Source organism: Haplochromis burtoni, unplaced genomic scaffold, assembly GCF_018398535.1.
Source record: "Haplochromis burtoni strain Fernald_Lab_line unplaced genomic scaffold, NCSU_Asbu1 Contig_77, whole genome shotgun sequence".
NCBI classification, from domain to species: Eukaryota; Metazoa; Chordata; class Actinopteri; order Cichliformes; family Cichlidae; genus Haplochromis; species Haplochromis burtoni.
In genome coordinates, this window is record NW_024582438.1 from 1 (window position 1) to 15073 (window position 15073).

General features: G+C 37.8%; 1 protein-coding gene across 1 annotated transcript; it reads right to left on the minus strand.

The window, feature by feature from the left end:
• Positions 1–27: 27 nt before the first annotated feature.
• muc2.1 (mucin 2.1) lies at positions 28–9776 on the minus strand (the record flags this gene model as incomplete). The annotated part of the gene is made up of 26 exons (XM_042221985.1): positions 9680–9776; positions 9297–9552; positions 8332–8446; positions 7869–7959; positions 7648–7781; positions 7333–7549; positions 6984–7109; positions 6774–6888; positions 6536–6686; positions 6299–6412; positions 6149–6218; positions 5892–6029; positions 5091–5255; positions 4578–4672; positions 4368–4494; positions 4005–4260; positions 3817–3869; positions 3619–3731; positions 3357–3508; positions 3082–3220; positions 2499–2609; positions 2203–2382; positions 1712–1951; positions 1466–1622; positions 370–498; positions 28–269 (listed from the first exon to the last, which is right to left on the minus strand). Coding segments are annotated over exons 1-26 (3762 nt in total), but the record flags the coding sequence as incomplete, so codon positions are not given.
• Positions 9777–15073: the final 5297 nt, after the last annotated feature.

Here is a 15073-nt window from a genome sequence, read left to right on the forward strand (position 1 = left end):
AGGTGTAGTTGTAGTAGGAGGAGTAGTTGTAGTAGGTGTAGTCGTAGTTGTTGTAGTAGGAGGTGTGGCTGTAGTTGTACTTGTGGTTGTCGGAGGTGAAAGTGTAGTTGTAGTAGGAGGAGTAGTTGTAGTAGGTGTAGTCGTAGTTGTTGTAGTAGGAGTGGTTGTGGTAGTTGGAGGTATTGTCGTAGTTGGCTCACATACATCCACACATGTTTTGTTTTTCTCATCAAATATGGGCTTATCTTCTGGGCATACAGGGTAACAGCCTGTATAAAAGGAAATCACATAATAATCTTAATTAATATTTCTGAATGGCACATTTATCTGATTCAAGGTAATACAAACTGACACGACTGAGCCTCCTACCTTCCAGGGTGGGTATCGGATTCAAACATACACCTTCTGGATTCAAACAGGTCTTGTAGCATGGAGAGTGGCAAGGGTTATAGTGCCACGTGCATATAAATGGGTCGTTGTAGTAATCACAATAGACAGCTAGGAGAAAAAGATCCAAATTATACCATTTACTTAGATGATTAAAATGTTGACTGAAATATATGAAATTTCAATTTATAATGTGAATGCAGTTCAAACTCCACTCTCACATTAAAATTTAATAAGGTTATTGAAAATATTTTGGAATTTCTGTCTGATTGCACTAAAATAAAAAGATTGCAATGAGATTATTTATTTGATTTTGGAAATAAGTAACCCTGACTATAATATACACTGAGTTTAAATTGAAGTGAATGTGTTACATATGCAAGTGTTATAAACTAAAGCAAATATTGTCTGCAGTATATTTGATGTTAGATTACATAAGTAAAAAGTCTTTACTTATTACAGATGCAAAATGTGTTTCCTTTCACTTTTCCACATATTATTTTTGTTGTGATTATCGTTAATCACGTTTGACCTACACTCAGTATTTAAGAATGATCCCACTACAATTGCATATCCTTTTCAATAGAGCCCAACATGTTATATTACAGGATTTTTTTAAGCTAACACAAACCAAACACCGACTCTGGAACAATCACTTTGCCACATCCATTTTCTTTTGCATTTAACACTTAGAAATGTGTTGTCCGGAGAGGGGGGCAGATTAATAATCTCAAAAGCAACAAAATAATCTATTTATCACATTTAATACATACATTTTATAAAGATACACACAGTTTACACTGTTTAATAAATGGTCTGACTATGTTTGTAAAAATGAGAAAATTCAGTTTCAGATGCTTTATAAGCTTGCAAAAGCACGTGTCCACTTTGGTCCGTATTGGTTATTGAGTGTAGCTTGATACAGAAAAGATTAAGTTTATTAATTAATAATAATAAAGTAAAAAATACAAAAAATGATGGGGTATGTTTACTGAGCAGATTGATATATAGAATTTAAAGCCTCAAAGACAAAGTCATGTGTCAGAAAAGGTGGGGGGGGAAACAAACTGTTACTCACGACAGATCTCTGGAGTTCTCCATGCAATGCAAACATCATGCTCATTGCAAGCCTGAGCGTAAGCTGCAACTGCTGTGCAGAAACATTCACAGTCTCCTCCAGTGTCGCAGGCACATGAGTCTTTTACGCAGTTTTCATAAAATGGAAAAGGGCTAACCTGAACAGTGGTGCAAATTTGATGATGATTTTTTTTAGAGCATTGTTTTAGATTTGCGTGAATGTGAACAAGTTACAAATTCTCATTACCTTTTTGTGGCATTCTTTAAATGTTACTCCAATTATGATGCTACACATCAATTTTGCCCACTGATGTCGACCGGGTGTTACTGCGCACGGATCAATGTTCACCTCCGCATCTGGACAAGAGCTAGACACTTTCCAGCTGTTTGCAAACTCAAGTGGATTGCTCACCACCAGCTGACCCTGAGTGGTGTAGTCATTCTGTCCATCACCATCGAAATTACCACACAGGCCACACACCTCTCCCTGTGCAAATAAACAAAAGAGTCAATCGAGCAATGTGAGATCTTAATAAATATAATTTAGTGATTTACATTTATCATAATTTCATTAATATATTAGGCTCCTAGGAATTTTCTTTCTTTTTTAGAAATGATTCTGTTAATTTTTTCAATATGAGGTATTGAAAACCACAAGTATGTGGTCAGACAAAAAGGGTACAATAAAATAGTAAAACTTTAATGCAAGAATTTAATGTAACAGTTACTGTGACTCACGCTGTGCGTTGGTTCAAGCAGGATCCGAACAGCTGTTTTACGATCCCACATCACTGCCATCCCAATCTCAGATTCTACAACCACATACAAGCCAACGTTCCTTATCTTGTACTCGATCTGAGGTCCATGTCCCAGATCATCCTCTTCAACTCTTCCCTTTGATAGTTTAATTTCATTTCTCTGTAATGAAGGAAAGGAAATTTCTGTTGGTTCAATTGCAATGCTGAAAATATATTTACTTAGATTTACTATTGTTGGCATAAGAAAGCTTTGATATTGTTTATAAGTGATCTTACCCCCAGTTGAATTCTGACTTTTTTAGAGCAGGTGGTGCCCGTAGAGCCACAAGGTACATTTTCAGTGATAACTCCAAAGCTGTTGTGCACCGTTTTATTCCCACAGTTGTTCTGTTTAAAAAAAGAAAAAAAAGGGTTAAACTTTGTGTTTTTTGGGGCTAAAGTAGACGATAACAGGAATAAGATTATGCACTTACATGTTATATATTGACTAACTGCCTTTGAATCTTTATGTAATGACTTTTGGAGACACAGTGTAGGTAATTCTTAACTGTGTCTCAAATCTTTGCACTTAGAAAAAAAGATTTTCCTTATCCCTGATCCAGATATTATTTACAATATAAGGCATTTGCTCCTTGCAATTTCACCTATGAGTTCTAAGTAAGTAATTGTATTTGGTAAGCAAAATATACAGTGTGAATGGCATGTAACTTTTTTTTTTACAAAGAAAATTAGAGTTGCATAACTGACTTTACTCCTAATTGTTCAGAGTTTATTTTTATGAGAAACTTTAGATGAGGACATGACAAGGTCAATTTAGGTGACAGCTGTGCTTTGGATGATTCTGGCATACATTATTTACCTTTACAGCAATATAGCCACACTGTCCTTGAAATGCATATGTTTTCTGATCAAATGTGGTGTAGTGACCACTTCCATAAATAATGCAAGTTCCTGGACATTTTTTCTCAGAGCATGTCCATTTTCCACTTTGGCAGGTACTAAATGTATCAAAAAAAAAAGTAAATACAGTACAATTTGAATACTGTGAGAAAAACATGTCATATATATCACATACTGTTTATTACTCTACAAGTATTAATTAGAAAATAACTAAAAAATAAAATAAGATCCTACCAGGTATTGCACTGATTAGGTATTTGTGTCCCGGAGACATAGAGATGGCCATCATGTTTGCATGGACAGTCACTTTCTTTCACACAGAAACCTTTACCATCATCAAGGAGGCCACTGGGACACCGACAACCAGATTCACACTCTGTGGCATCCTGGGAGGATAGAAAGACCACATTGATAAAAAATAAATAAATAAATAAAAATAATAATATTTATTAGATATTGTTTTTTCAGATTTGGAGGTGCATCAAAAACAACTCACACAATCATCATTGTCCAGATTTAAACAAGTTCGAGCACACTGCACTCCAACAACTCCTGCGCTTGCAGTGGAGCAGTTGAAGTATTCTTTTGGAGAAGGACAAGCTGTAGAAACTGTAGGAAAAAAGTACAAATTCCTTTAATATACTATATATTGTCTTAAAAAAAACTCTCTCATTGAAGAAGAAAAAAAACTGACTTGACATGCGGGTTCTCCCAGAATGGCAATGAAGAACTCCGTTGGTGCATATGCTAGAAAAAGTCACCAAAATTATAAAGATACAACACAAAAAGCCAAGTCTGTGTAAATCCATCATACTACATGTATTACGGTCCTGTTTAGTCCTTAGTTTAGGATGTTTCATTTGAAATCCTGAAGTGACTCACCAGCGCTCGTTGTTGGTGCTGATGGACTTGCCTGACTTTACGTAGACTTCATTATGGTAACAGGGACACTTTGCCACTGGGACACAGATGCCGTTGTCATCTAGGTAGTGACCCTCAGCGCAGGAACAGCCATCCACAGGCAAGAAATCAGAGGTGCAGCTCTGCTGCTTTAAGCTCAATGAGCTGCAAGTCAGCTGGCATCTCTGATTTTTGTAAGAGAAGGTCTGAGATGCTGGGCAGTTCTTGGTGTATTTTTCTGTTTTACAGAAAATATGCTAATGATTACCTCATAGTTCTGGACTAACTAATAAAAAAGAACACGCTCATCAAACTTGATTACTGAGCTGTTTCAGATACACTTACCGCACACATTCTCTCTCCAGTCTGTCAAGAACACTCCCTTTGATGCGCAAGCTCTTGTGTAGGAGGAGAAGACAGCACACAGGCAGTCCTCGCTCTTCTCACAGTTACAGCTAGCATAAGTACATCGCTGTAGAAAACAGTGAACACGTTTTTATTGTATTACAGTCCCACTGTATTTAGTTAAAGAAACACAGATAGATTGTGTTGTACCTTGTAGTAAATCTCAGGATCCACAACAGAATGGCACTCTGCAAAGGTGCTATTTGGCTGTCGTAGCAAGGCGCACCAGTGATTGGCATACTTTTCTATAAGTAGATGAGTAAAAATGTCATTTCTTGCTTATATTTCTTGCTTGTTTATATATGCTGCAATTAGTGCCTGGAAAATCAGTTTCAAGCAAATGATAGCAATTAAAGAAATAAACTTCCTTCCATCCATCCATCCATCCATTCTCTTCCACTTATCCTTGTCAGGGTCGCGGGGTGGGTGGGAGGCAGGGTACACCCTGGACACACCGTGGACACGTTGCCAGTGTGTCACAGGGCTAACACATAGAGGATAGACAACCATTCACACTCACATCCACACCTATGACTAATTTATAGTTACTAATTAATCCAAACCCACTAAACAAATAGGTGGAGTTCAGAAAAAACATAAACGTGGACAATAAAATAAGGAATAAGAAATAAACTTGATGGACAAAAACACTTTCCAGTTTACCATTTTCCACGCTGAAAGAACAAGGGTCATCGAGTCTGTCTTCTCTGTCTTGGCATATATGGCTAGCCTTCCAGGAGTTACTAAAAGCTGCTGCACTTCCCTCCACAATGCCCTGACGAGTGTTCATGTCATCAGACAGGACCATGTTGTAGTTCCCACATAAACCTAAAAATTACAGATTCTTAATGAAGAAATTATCATGAAATGCAAATAAGAATGCTAAAGAAAAAAGTATATGAAACCAAATGATTTTCAATGGCTTGCTAGTTGGGTGGTATTCAGAGTGGGACAATCCTGAGATCATCCCTGGTCACATAAAACACAATTTCTCTATTATGTTCTTTGGCTACCTCAGTGTCTACTTTTCACTGAACCTTCAAGATAGCCTTTTTATTTTGGCATACCAGTTAGCTGCCCACACCATCTTAGCTGGTTCCTTTTCATCTGAAGAAGCTAACAGTCTATTACAAGCGCCCTCATTATTTTTTAAATTTCTCGCCGTAGCTCTAAGAGTGGGCGAGGCCATTTATTACAACCTTTTAGCCAAAAGGTTGTAATAAGGTTGCTGGCAGTGTTTAATAAAAAAAAAAAACATATGAATCACTGAAATCAACATAATCTGCTGGTGTTTCATTTGTTTAAGCTGCAAATGGCAAAGTTTGTTTCGAAATGCACAGATACATCAAAATCATGTAACCATCTTCAACAGACAGCATTCTTTAAGTCTTGCAATAAATAGTTACTTAATAAATGCATACTAGCCCTCGTGATATAATGCTTTAAGACTAATGTAAAACTTACCACGTGTCTTTTCTCTGTAGCTCTGCTCCAGGCTGACATAGACTTGCATGAGAGGCACATGTTGGATCTGAATTTGCAAACCAAAACTGGTCTGGAGGATGATGTGAAAGGACGAAGCGTGGAATATACTGATATCCCCTGTGAATGAAGAGATACACAAAAATCTGTGGTATCAGTGGCTCAGTGGCTAAGTTCTTACGTCTCAGCATAAATGAAAGTAACATCTTAAATCGAAAGTTCCTTATTTTCTGACCAACCTGAGAAGTACGGCAAACTGATACTCTGCATATTCTGCTTTACTGCGCCATCAGCAGTGAATGTTAACACCTGAATAAAAACAGAATCGATCATTAAAATGTTGCAGCTGTCAGTATCTATTTAAAGCATGAGCCCGGTATTAAACTCACATTGTGTCTGTCATTGTTCAGCAGGATTTTGATGGTCTTCAGACAGGTGTCATACTCTTGGTGTGCACATGGTACCAGTTTGACCAGAATGGTAAACGTAGGGCTTGCATCATCCTGAAATACACATAACGTAAGCAAAAGAAAAAAAAATGTAGCCTAATTCAATATATTTTTACTTACATGTGCCCAACACAGTATTGTCTAAACTTTGACTGTACTGTACTAAGGCTCATTTACCTTTCTTTCCACCTTTGCCAGGGTGTAGTAACAGTCTCCATGGAAGGTGAAGTCTTTCCCATCAAAGGTGGTTACATGTGAACCTTCTTCAACTGCACATGTAGAAGGTGTTGAAAGACTTTCACAAGCCCATCTACCTTCAAAACACGTGCTGAAAAAAAAACCCAAATTCATTAAGAAAACAAAATGTGCAGACACATTGTTAAAAATTACATTCTGATAGCATTATGAACATTACCATTCCTCTCGCTCCTGTCTGTAAACTTCACCAGATTCATAGATTTTTCCATGCTTGCACTGGCATTCAGACTGAGCAATACACCCCCTCATGGAAATGTCATCGAACACGGTTCCTGAAATGGAAGGTTGGCATTTGAAGGTAACATCCCATGAAAAGAGAAGCTTTAACAGGTGTGTAGAAAGAAACTTATTTGACAAGCGCGCTAACCAGGAGGACAGAAGCAGCCGTCCATTTTGTGGTCCTCACAGAATGAGCTTGTGTCTTGATGCGTGCAGGTATCCACACAAGGGGATCCACTCTCTTCATAAACCATGTTGAATGGGCACTGTATGGCTGTGAAGGAAGTGGGAATTTACGCAAAGTGTCTAAACATCAACTTGTTGAAGTTTTTCACTTGAGTGTAAAAACAGCAGATTTTTTTGTGCACTTATTTTACTTCTGACATTTGCCAAATTTCACCATATACTTGGCTCAGGTGATTTCAGTGTTTTGGTACTCTCTCTACCGCTTAATATATAAAATACAAAAAGAAAAAGAAAGAAAAAACAAACTTTACCACAGAACTCAGAAGTCCTCCAGTTGGGAGGCTCCCCTCCTGCATGGGAACACTGTCGAGAGAACTCAGAGAGTGTGCTGCAGACACAAAAGTCATCTGAATGGTTGGTACAGCCACACATGTCCTGCACACAGGCCTGAATGTAAGGCTCGGGGTCAATCAGTTTGGTACAGGAGCTCCAGGTTTCTGCATGCAGCATCTCTTCACAGGTGTTTTGCTAAACGACAGTAAACACATGCACAATTATTTAATGCAAACAAAAAAAACATCAGATCTCTTTCGTTAAACCTGGCTAAAGTAGGTAACAAAACTCACAAACTCTTTGCATGACTCTGGCACATTCATAGCTTCCTGTGAGACATCTTCCTCTTCATATGGGTCCTCACAATCATCATTTGGACGATGGACTTTATGTATGTTGCCAAACTCAATGGGGCTGATTTTCCGACCTTTTGCATACAATTACATTAGTAGGGACACGCAATAGCCAGCATAATGAAGATTTAAAAAATTAATGAATGATGAACAGCTTTTACCATCAAGGAGGAACTCATTGTAAACTGGAACACCATTAAAATCTCCACAAAGTCCACAAGTGCGGTTAGTGTAATCATTATCAATTTCCACCTTAAATATGGAGTAAAGGGTTAGAAAAAGTTTTAGAAACCAGACATGACATGTTTAAGATATTAAAATATATATATATATAATATATAATATATATAATAATAACAAAATAAAATGAAACGAATGCATCAAAGTTGCCACATTTAAGGACTTTACATGTATGCAAGGACAATAGTAACCACTGTAACTATTGTTGTAGTGAACCAGGTAATTCTGCAATTCAACTCGAGGACAATGTATTTATTTAAATGCCACACAGACCAAAATATAAAAGTATGGCTAAGTATTTCTGCAGGTTGGGCTGTTAGTCATTAATAAAAGAAATGTGTTAAAAATAATGTCCTATTGGATCTGTCTATTTTAAGGATTTACCATGACTGCATCATCAAGGTTCCACATGACAATGATGCCAACTTTGGACTGGAGCTTGATGTAGACTGCATTTCTTTCCACTTGTACTCCAGCCTCGTAGTGTGGCAGTTTGACACTGAGAAGAAAGATAATATCTTTTTGACAATTATAATTCATTTATATCTATAACTAACATTATATAAGAAGCATCTCTGTAATGAATAAAGTCTTTTGCATTATAAATCACTCTGTGAACTTCAACTGTTCACTCACATTGCCATACTTAAGAGTACTGTCTGGAAGTCTGGGTTAATGTATAAAAAGCTTAAATTCAGTCATTATCTGAACTTCAGGAAAAGCAACTACAATCATTAAACGAAGCTGGATTCAGCAACCACACTAACATTTTATTTTTGGAGTCAACAAATCTTGAAATTCATGGAACTCATAAAATATAAATCTTTAACAACAGTTCAAACTTTTTGCATTTCCATTTGTCTACTAAAATTGTGGAACAGTTTTCCAGTGGACCTACACCAATGTTCAAGCATTTTTCAGTTCAAATAAATTTTTTGAAACCTGCTTTTGAAGAATGTGAAATTAATGAAATTGATGACTGATAATAATAATAATAATAATAATGATAATAATTCATACGTTATTGATCCCCATGGGGAAATTCCTATCTGCATTTAACTATTTCACTCTAATTATATTAATTTATTGTGTTTTTTATGAGTGTATACAAGTGCTGAGGGGAAGTGTGCGTAATGATGAACATGGTCAATCAATCAATCAATCAATGAATCAGAGATTAATAAGCATGTGGATATTTCTTCCTACTCCATTTCAGACTTGATGATGATTTAGTGGTTAATTCATGTCATTAGGAATGTGTGTATGTATTGGTTTTATATATCTGAGATAAAAGATTATCATTGTCATCATAATTCTAGCAGAGTTGCTTTTTTTTTTTTTTAACTTACGGCAGGTCGTTCACAGTGACCACATCCTTGCTGAGGTGAAATGCAAAATCGGTGATGGTGACCACCACATAACTGACTGTCGGGTTTCCATCGTTTTCATTCCTCTTCATGTGCACAGAGAACTCTGGGAAGGTGTCATGGCAGTCGGAGACCAGGTTGTATTCACACATGCCAGGAAACTGGTACACATCACCATCGAACGTCTTGAAGTGCTCCCTGCCCCATGTGCTACAGATGCTGCTCACATGGTTACGGACTGGAGAAACATTCACGTAAATAAAAGATGAATATTGGTGGAAGTATTATAAATGTTGTGTTCATATGCATCAATGAAGAAGATACATTTATTTAAATAAAGCAGACCAAAATTATTTGAGTCTTACCCAATCTGGCTTGGATCTCAGTGACATGGGCTATAATCAAAGCAAGGAAGCACAACCCCACTGAACTCCCCCTCATTGTTGCCACTGTGGACTTGATGTTCCCTGAGTGGGTAATGTAGAGAGTGGTTCTTGACTACCTTTTATATTGAGATCAGACTTTTTTTTCCTCACAGCTTCTTCCTGTGTAAGACGTGAAGATTTATTGCTAGTCGTGGTAAACATTTGCTGTATGGCTGTCCAACACCCTTCACAAATCCCATATAACTTATTATTACATCCTTCCTCTTGATTGAACAAGTATGTTTGCACTTGAATATATCTTCATTTCAAGACAACAGAGGCAGCAATAAAACAGTTTTATTGACAAAATGCTCCTCTGTTCTAAATCTATTGTCTCATAAGGATCCAATAATTATAATTTATTAAAAACAGAAATGAAAAGGGGAAAATGAGACACTGGGATGTCAAATTTCTTACAAACCTGCCAAGGAAGTAAAGATCTCATGAGTGACTATGACCATGCAGGTATCACCTAACATAATATGAAATCTACATGAGATGCTTTAAGCAAAGCTTATGCCAACTTGTCTACCATCTGCTTTACATTTGATAAGATCATTGACAAACATCCTGCAATACTCGGGAGCTTGCTCATGTATTCATGTTCTACTCAAAAGCCATTAAGCAGCAGGATTTGATTCCTTTATTTGCTTTAACATTTCTCATTTTTGAGAATGCTGCAAATTCACAAGCAGAAAGGAACTTTAAACCGAGGAAAGAAAAGTCTCAATTTGATCGGGGGTGTTTTACACATTACATACACAATTGACCAATGTATGTCTTTAACTAATTTTCATTAGTTTACTCATATATCCCTGTAGGGCTGCATTCTCAGCCCCCTACTGTATGCCCTATATATCTATGACTGAACACCAACCCAACCAATGTCATCGTTAAGTGTACCAATGTCATCACCGCTATTGGGCTCATCTCTGATGAAGATGAGACAGCGTACAGGGCAGAGGTTGAGAATTGATAACCTGAAACTGAACCTCGCTCATACATTCACTGTACTTTTCCACCACTGAAGGGCATCGCCAGCTCGTCCTGTCTCAGGAAAATCAGACCTATCACAGGTGACCCCTTGCACCCTGCCTGCTTGACCCGCTGTCCTCTGGTCGGCGCCTCAGGTCAATCAGGTCCCACACCTCCAAACGCATAAACTTCTTCCCCTGAGCCAGTGTCATGGTCCTGAGTCGTGTGACCCAGTGCTTTGAGTTTCCTTGTATTTTGATATTGATTGTGTATGTTTAGTTCTTTTGGTAGCTTCCAGGTTACTTAGTTTACTTCTTTGTTTATTAGATCCCTTTATGTCATCACCCCTGTGTTAAGTATTCCCTGCTGGTTTGTGTCATGTCTATGTCTCTCCATATTTCCTGTTTTCTGTTGAAATGTCTTGTGTTTCTTTGTACAATGTGTTTAGTTTTACTCTCCCCTGTGATGTCATTATGTTTCTTTCTAGTCAGCTGTTTCCTCATGTGTCTCCACTTTCTCTGATCACCTCATATGTGTATTTAGTCTTTGTGTTGTCAATCAATCTTTGTCAGGATGTCTATTTTCCTCCATGCTCGTCACAGCATTCATAATGTCAGAGCTTTCATATTGTCTCATAGCTTCACAGTTCTGTCATAGTTATCTTGTTTTAATTTTCCTAGTTTAGCTTACAAGGTTAGTTGTCATTCCTCTTTTGCCCTTGCTTTTATTTTTTCCCCCTGTCATCAGCCCTAATAAAGTCTCGCCTTTTGTTTGAATTCAACTCCGTTCTCCTGTATCTGCATTTTGGATCCATAAGATACCGGCTGCTGACTTTTGGACTGTCAACAAACACTATCCCCCCACACCCCATCCCTGTCCACCCACCCACCAATCTAAGCCATGATCTCAGGAACCCTTATCACTCAGGCCACTCACACATGGACTATACTGAGACCAAGTCCAATGCACTACTTTTCAAGCAATTTGCAACCTATCCTCTATTATGCGTTTTCCTCTTATTTGTTTATAATCCTCTCGCTTGATATTTATTCTTGCTGCAATACTATTTATAGCTTTAGTCCATGCATGGTGTGGAACACCCACAATTTTATTGTGCATGTGCAATAACAATAAAAATCTATTTAATTTTATTTTGTTCTATATGTCTAAACATTACAATGTTTGAAATTCCCCTCCGCGAATCGCTACCTTGTCATGGTGGAGTGGTTTGTGTGTCCCAGGGATCCCAGGGGCTATGTTGTCCGGGGGCTTTTGCCCCCTGGTAGGGTCTCCCATGGCAAACTGGTTCTGGGTGAGGGACCAGACAAAGGGCGATTCAGAAGACCCTCATGAGAATATCAGGGAGGGAACAGATTTTTCGTAATATTTGAAATATATAAATTCAACCAAAACAATAAATGCTACCATAAAATCAAGACATTGTCATTTGACAATAAAATATATTTTAAAACATATCATAAAATTATATTACTTACGCAAAGTTAATATTTGGTAGTGCAGTAAGAGTGCGTAAGGCACTGTTTAAATTGCTACTGGCTCATGAATTGCACAGGATGTGCAAATAAACTCACAGGTCTAGATCCTTGGTGACTATCATTGCCGACCTGCAGCGTCATGTTTACATGCATGAGGTCTGGTGGCATGTTAGGCTTCAAATTTTTTAACTCACACATAGTTTGGACAGTAGTTTTGATTTTTACTTTTAGAACATATTGAGCTACTTTCACCTTCTACAAAATTCTACCAAACACCTGTATTTTGGTCACAGCTTACTAAATATTTGTATAGGATAAATCATCAACACCTTAGTGAGAGAAAAACTAAACATCAAATGCAGCTTTAAAGGTGCTTCTTCAAAACAGATTTTAAGAAATGTACATTTCAAACTGCTTTAAATGTACAAATATGGCTCCATGTTGAGTCAATGTGAAAGTCAGAGTTCAGATTTTTGCATTTTTGTGTCACAAGTACTATATAAGATAGATAAGTTAAACTTTTATTAGTCCCACACATGAGACATTTTTTGGTTATGGCAGAAAGTGGACAGTACAAGTTAAGAGAATTAAACGTTAATAGAATAGAGTAAGATAAAATAGAATAAGATTAAATTGAATAATATACTATACGAAAATAGAATAAAATACTTTGCTATATCAGGGAAATTGCATCTATCTATCTATAGATACAGATATAGATATATTAATTAGGGGTTTTTTTGCTTTTTTTTTTTCCCTTTTTGCCTCTCCTTTCTGGTACAGTAGGAATCAAAATTGCCCCCTCCCTGGACCCAGCTTCCCTGCTGATGCCAGTGGGCACCCCCGTTTCCCATAATCAACCAAGAGCAGGGGCCCTAGGCCCATCCAGCAGCACTGCCAAGACCCACAGAGCACGGGGCAGCCCACCTGACCACACCACACCAGCAAAACTACACCCACCCCAACATGTGGTGGCTCAGCTGGTAGAGCAGATCAGCTACTGATCGGAAGGTTGGTGGTTCGAACCTTGGCTTTCCCAGTCTGCATGTCAAATATCCTTGGGCAAGATACTAACCCCAAGTTGCCCCCCGATGCGTTCATCAGAGTGTGAATGTAGTTTAGTTTGCACTTGAGTTTAGAAGTGCTTCGAATGGGTGAATGAGGCATGTTGTGTAGAGCGCTTTGAGTACTCCGGGAGAGTAGAAAAGCACTATATAAGAATCAGTCCATTTACCAACATTCAGTCAACTCCTAGAATGTTGTCTAGGAAATAACAGCTCAATGTGGTGGGTTTGTTCCATACAGTACATTCAACAGATGACAGGTATTAGAGAAAGCAAATGTGTCAGGGATAAACCAAGTTTAATCCTGTCAAATTAAAGTGCCCCCAAATTTATTAAGACGTGAAGACAAGATGATTTTTTTAATTAATAGACTAATTGGTGGGGTCTCTGTCCTTCTTAGGAAGAAGACAAACATGGGCATCATACACACAATCAGAAAAAGAGTACCATGCAATGGAGCAGTTCACCATCCTGAGTAAAATTGGAGCAATTATATCAACATGTGCTTTACAAATGTCACAGTTCTGTGTCTGTGGGCTCTGTGTTTTTCTGTTTGCATCAGTTATCTTTGATTTCATGATGCGTCTTTCCTAGTCTCTTGGTTTTTGATTTCTCTCTCTAGTATTCCCAGCTTAGCATTTCTTGTGTTCTAGTTCTGAGGTTGTGATTCTGTGCTCCTTCTATTTAGTGAACAGTCATCCCTACTGCTGTGTTCCCTTTGTTCTGTGTCAGCTGTATCCCTTAGTCAAGTCTGCGTCTGTTATGCGTTCTGTTTTACTTTGAAAGTCATTATCAAAATAAAATTTAATTTAATTTAATTCTTTCAAATAGATGCAAGTAAAACATATCAAAAAAATAAATAAAATCAAAGATTCAGCGCCACTAATTCCTGTTGATCATAAATATATTTTCACCTGTTTAAAAATGTGAACACTGGCATCCTTGAAAGAGTGACCTTTGTTCTTTAGATGCAGATGGACAGCCGAGTCTTGTCCCGTGGAGGTGGCCATTCTATGTTGTTCCATGCGCTTTGAAGTGTCTGTTTGGTCTCTCCAATGTAGAGGTCTGGGTATTCCTCACTACACTGTACAGCATACACTACATTGTTAAGTTTGTGTTTTGAGTTTTGCCTTTGGGGTGAACCCGTTTTTGTCTGAGTATGTTGCTGGGTTTTGAAGTACATCACTCTTTCGTACTGGCATCACTCTTTTGAGGATGCCAGTGTTCACATTTTGGACAGAGAAGACAGATGGTTTGAAAGAGGAGTGAAAGAAGCCATCTATGTCCACTGTGAACAACCATCTTTAAAAAGAGGTGGTGGCTTACAACACCAACTGTCTGCCATCTATAATCCAGTTCTGAGATACCTTCCCAGAGGCCTTAACGCCCACTCACATGCTGGGCCATTTTTGACCTCAGGAAATCACATGATCGGGTGGGGTTAGGTTTCACAATGAGCTCATCCGAAACCTGATTGCTGATTGTGATATACACCCATTTTCACACCTTGGCTCTTGTGATTAGGTAGAGAATCATTAGGAGGTCCATTGTTCCTGTTGGGGGTACACTCCCACAGGGCTTAAATTTGGGACTCTCCACAATTTAAAGAAGCTTCTCCTTACAATACAAAGGACTGGCATAACAGCAGTAAAAACTGAGTTAACAACAACAAAATTGAACCATACCCAGAAAAAAAGAAAGGCCACAAACAGAACAAGAAATGTAATATATTTTTATACATATTGATTGATTGATTGATTGATTGATTGATTGATTGATTGATTGATTGATTGATTGAT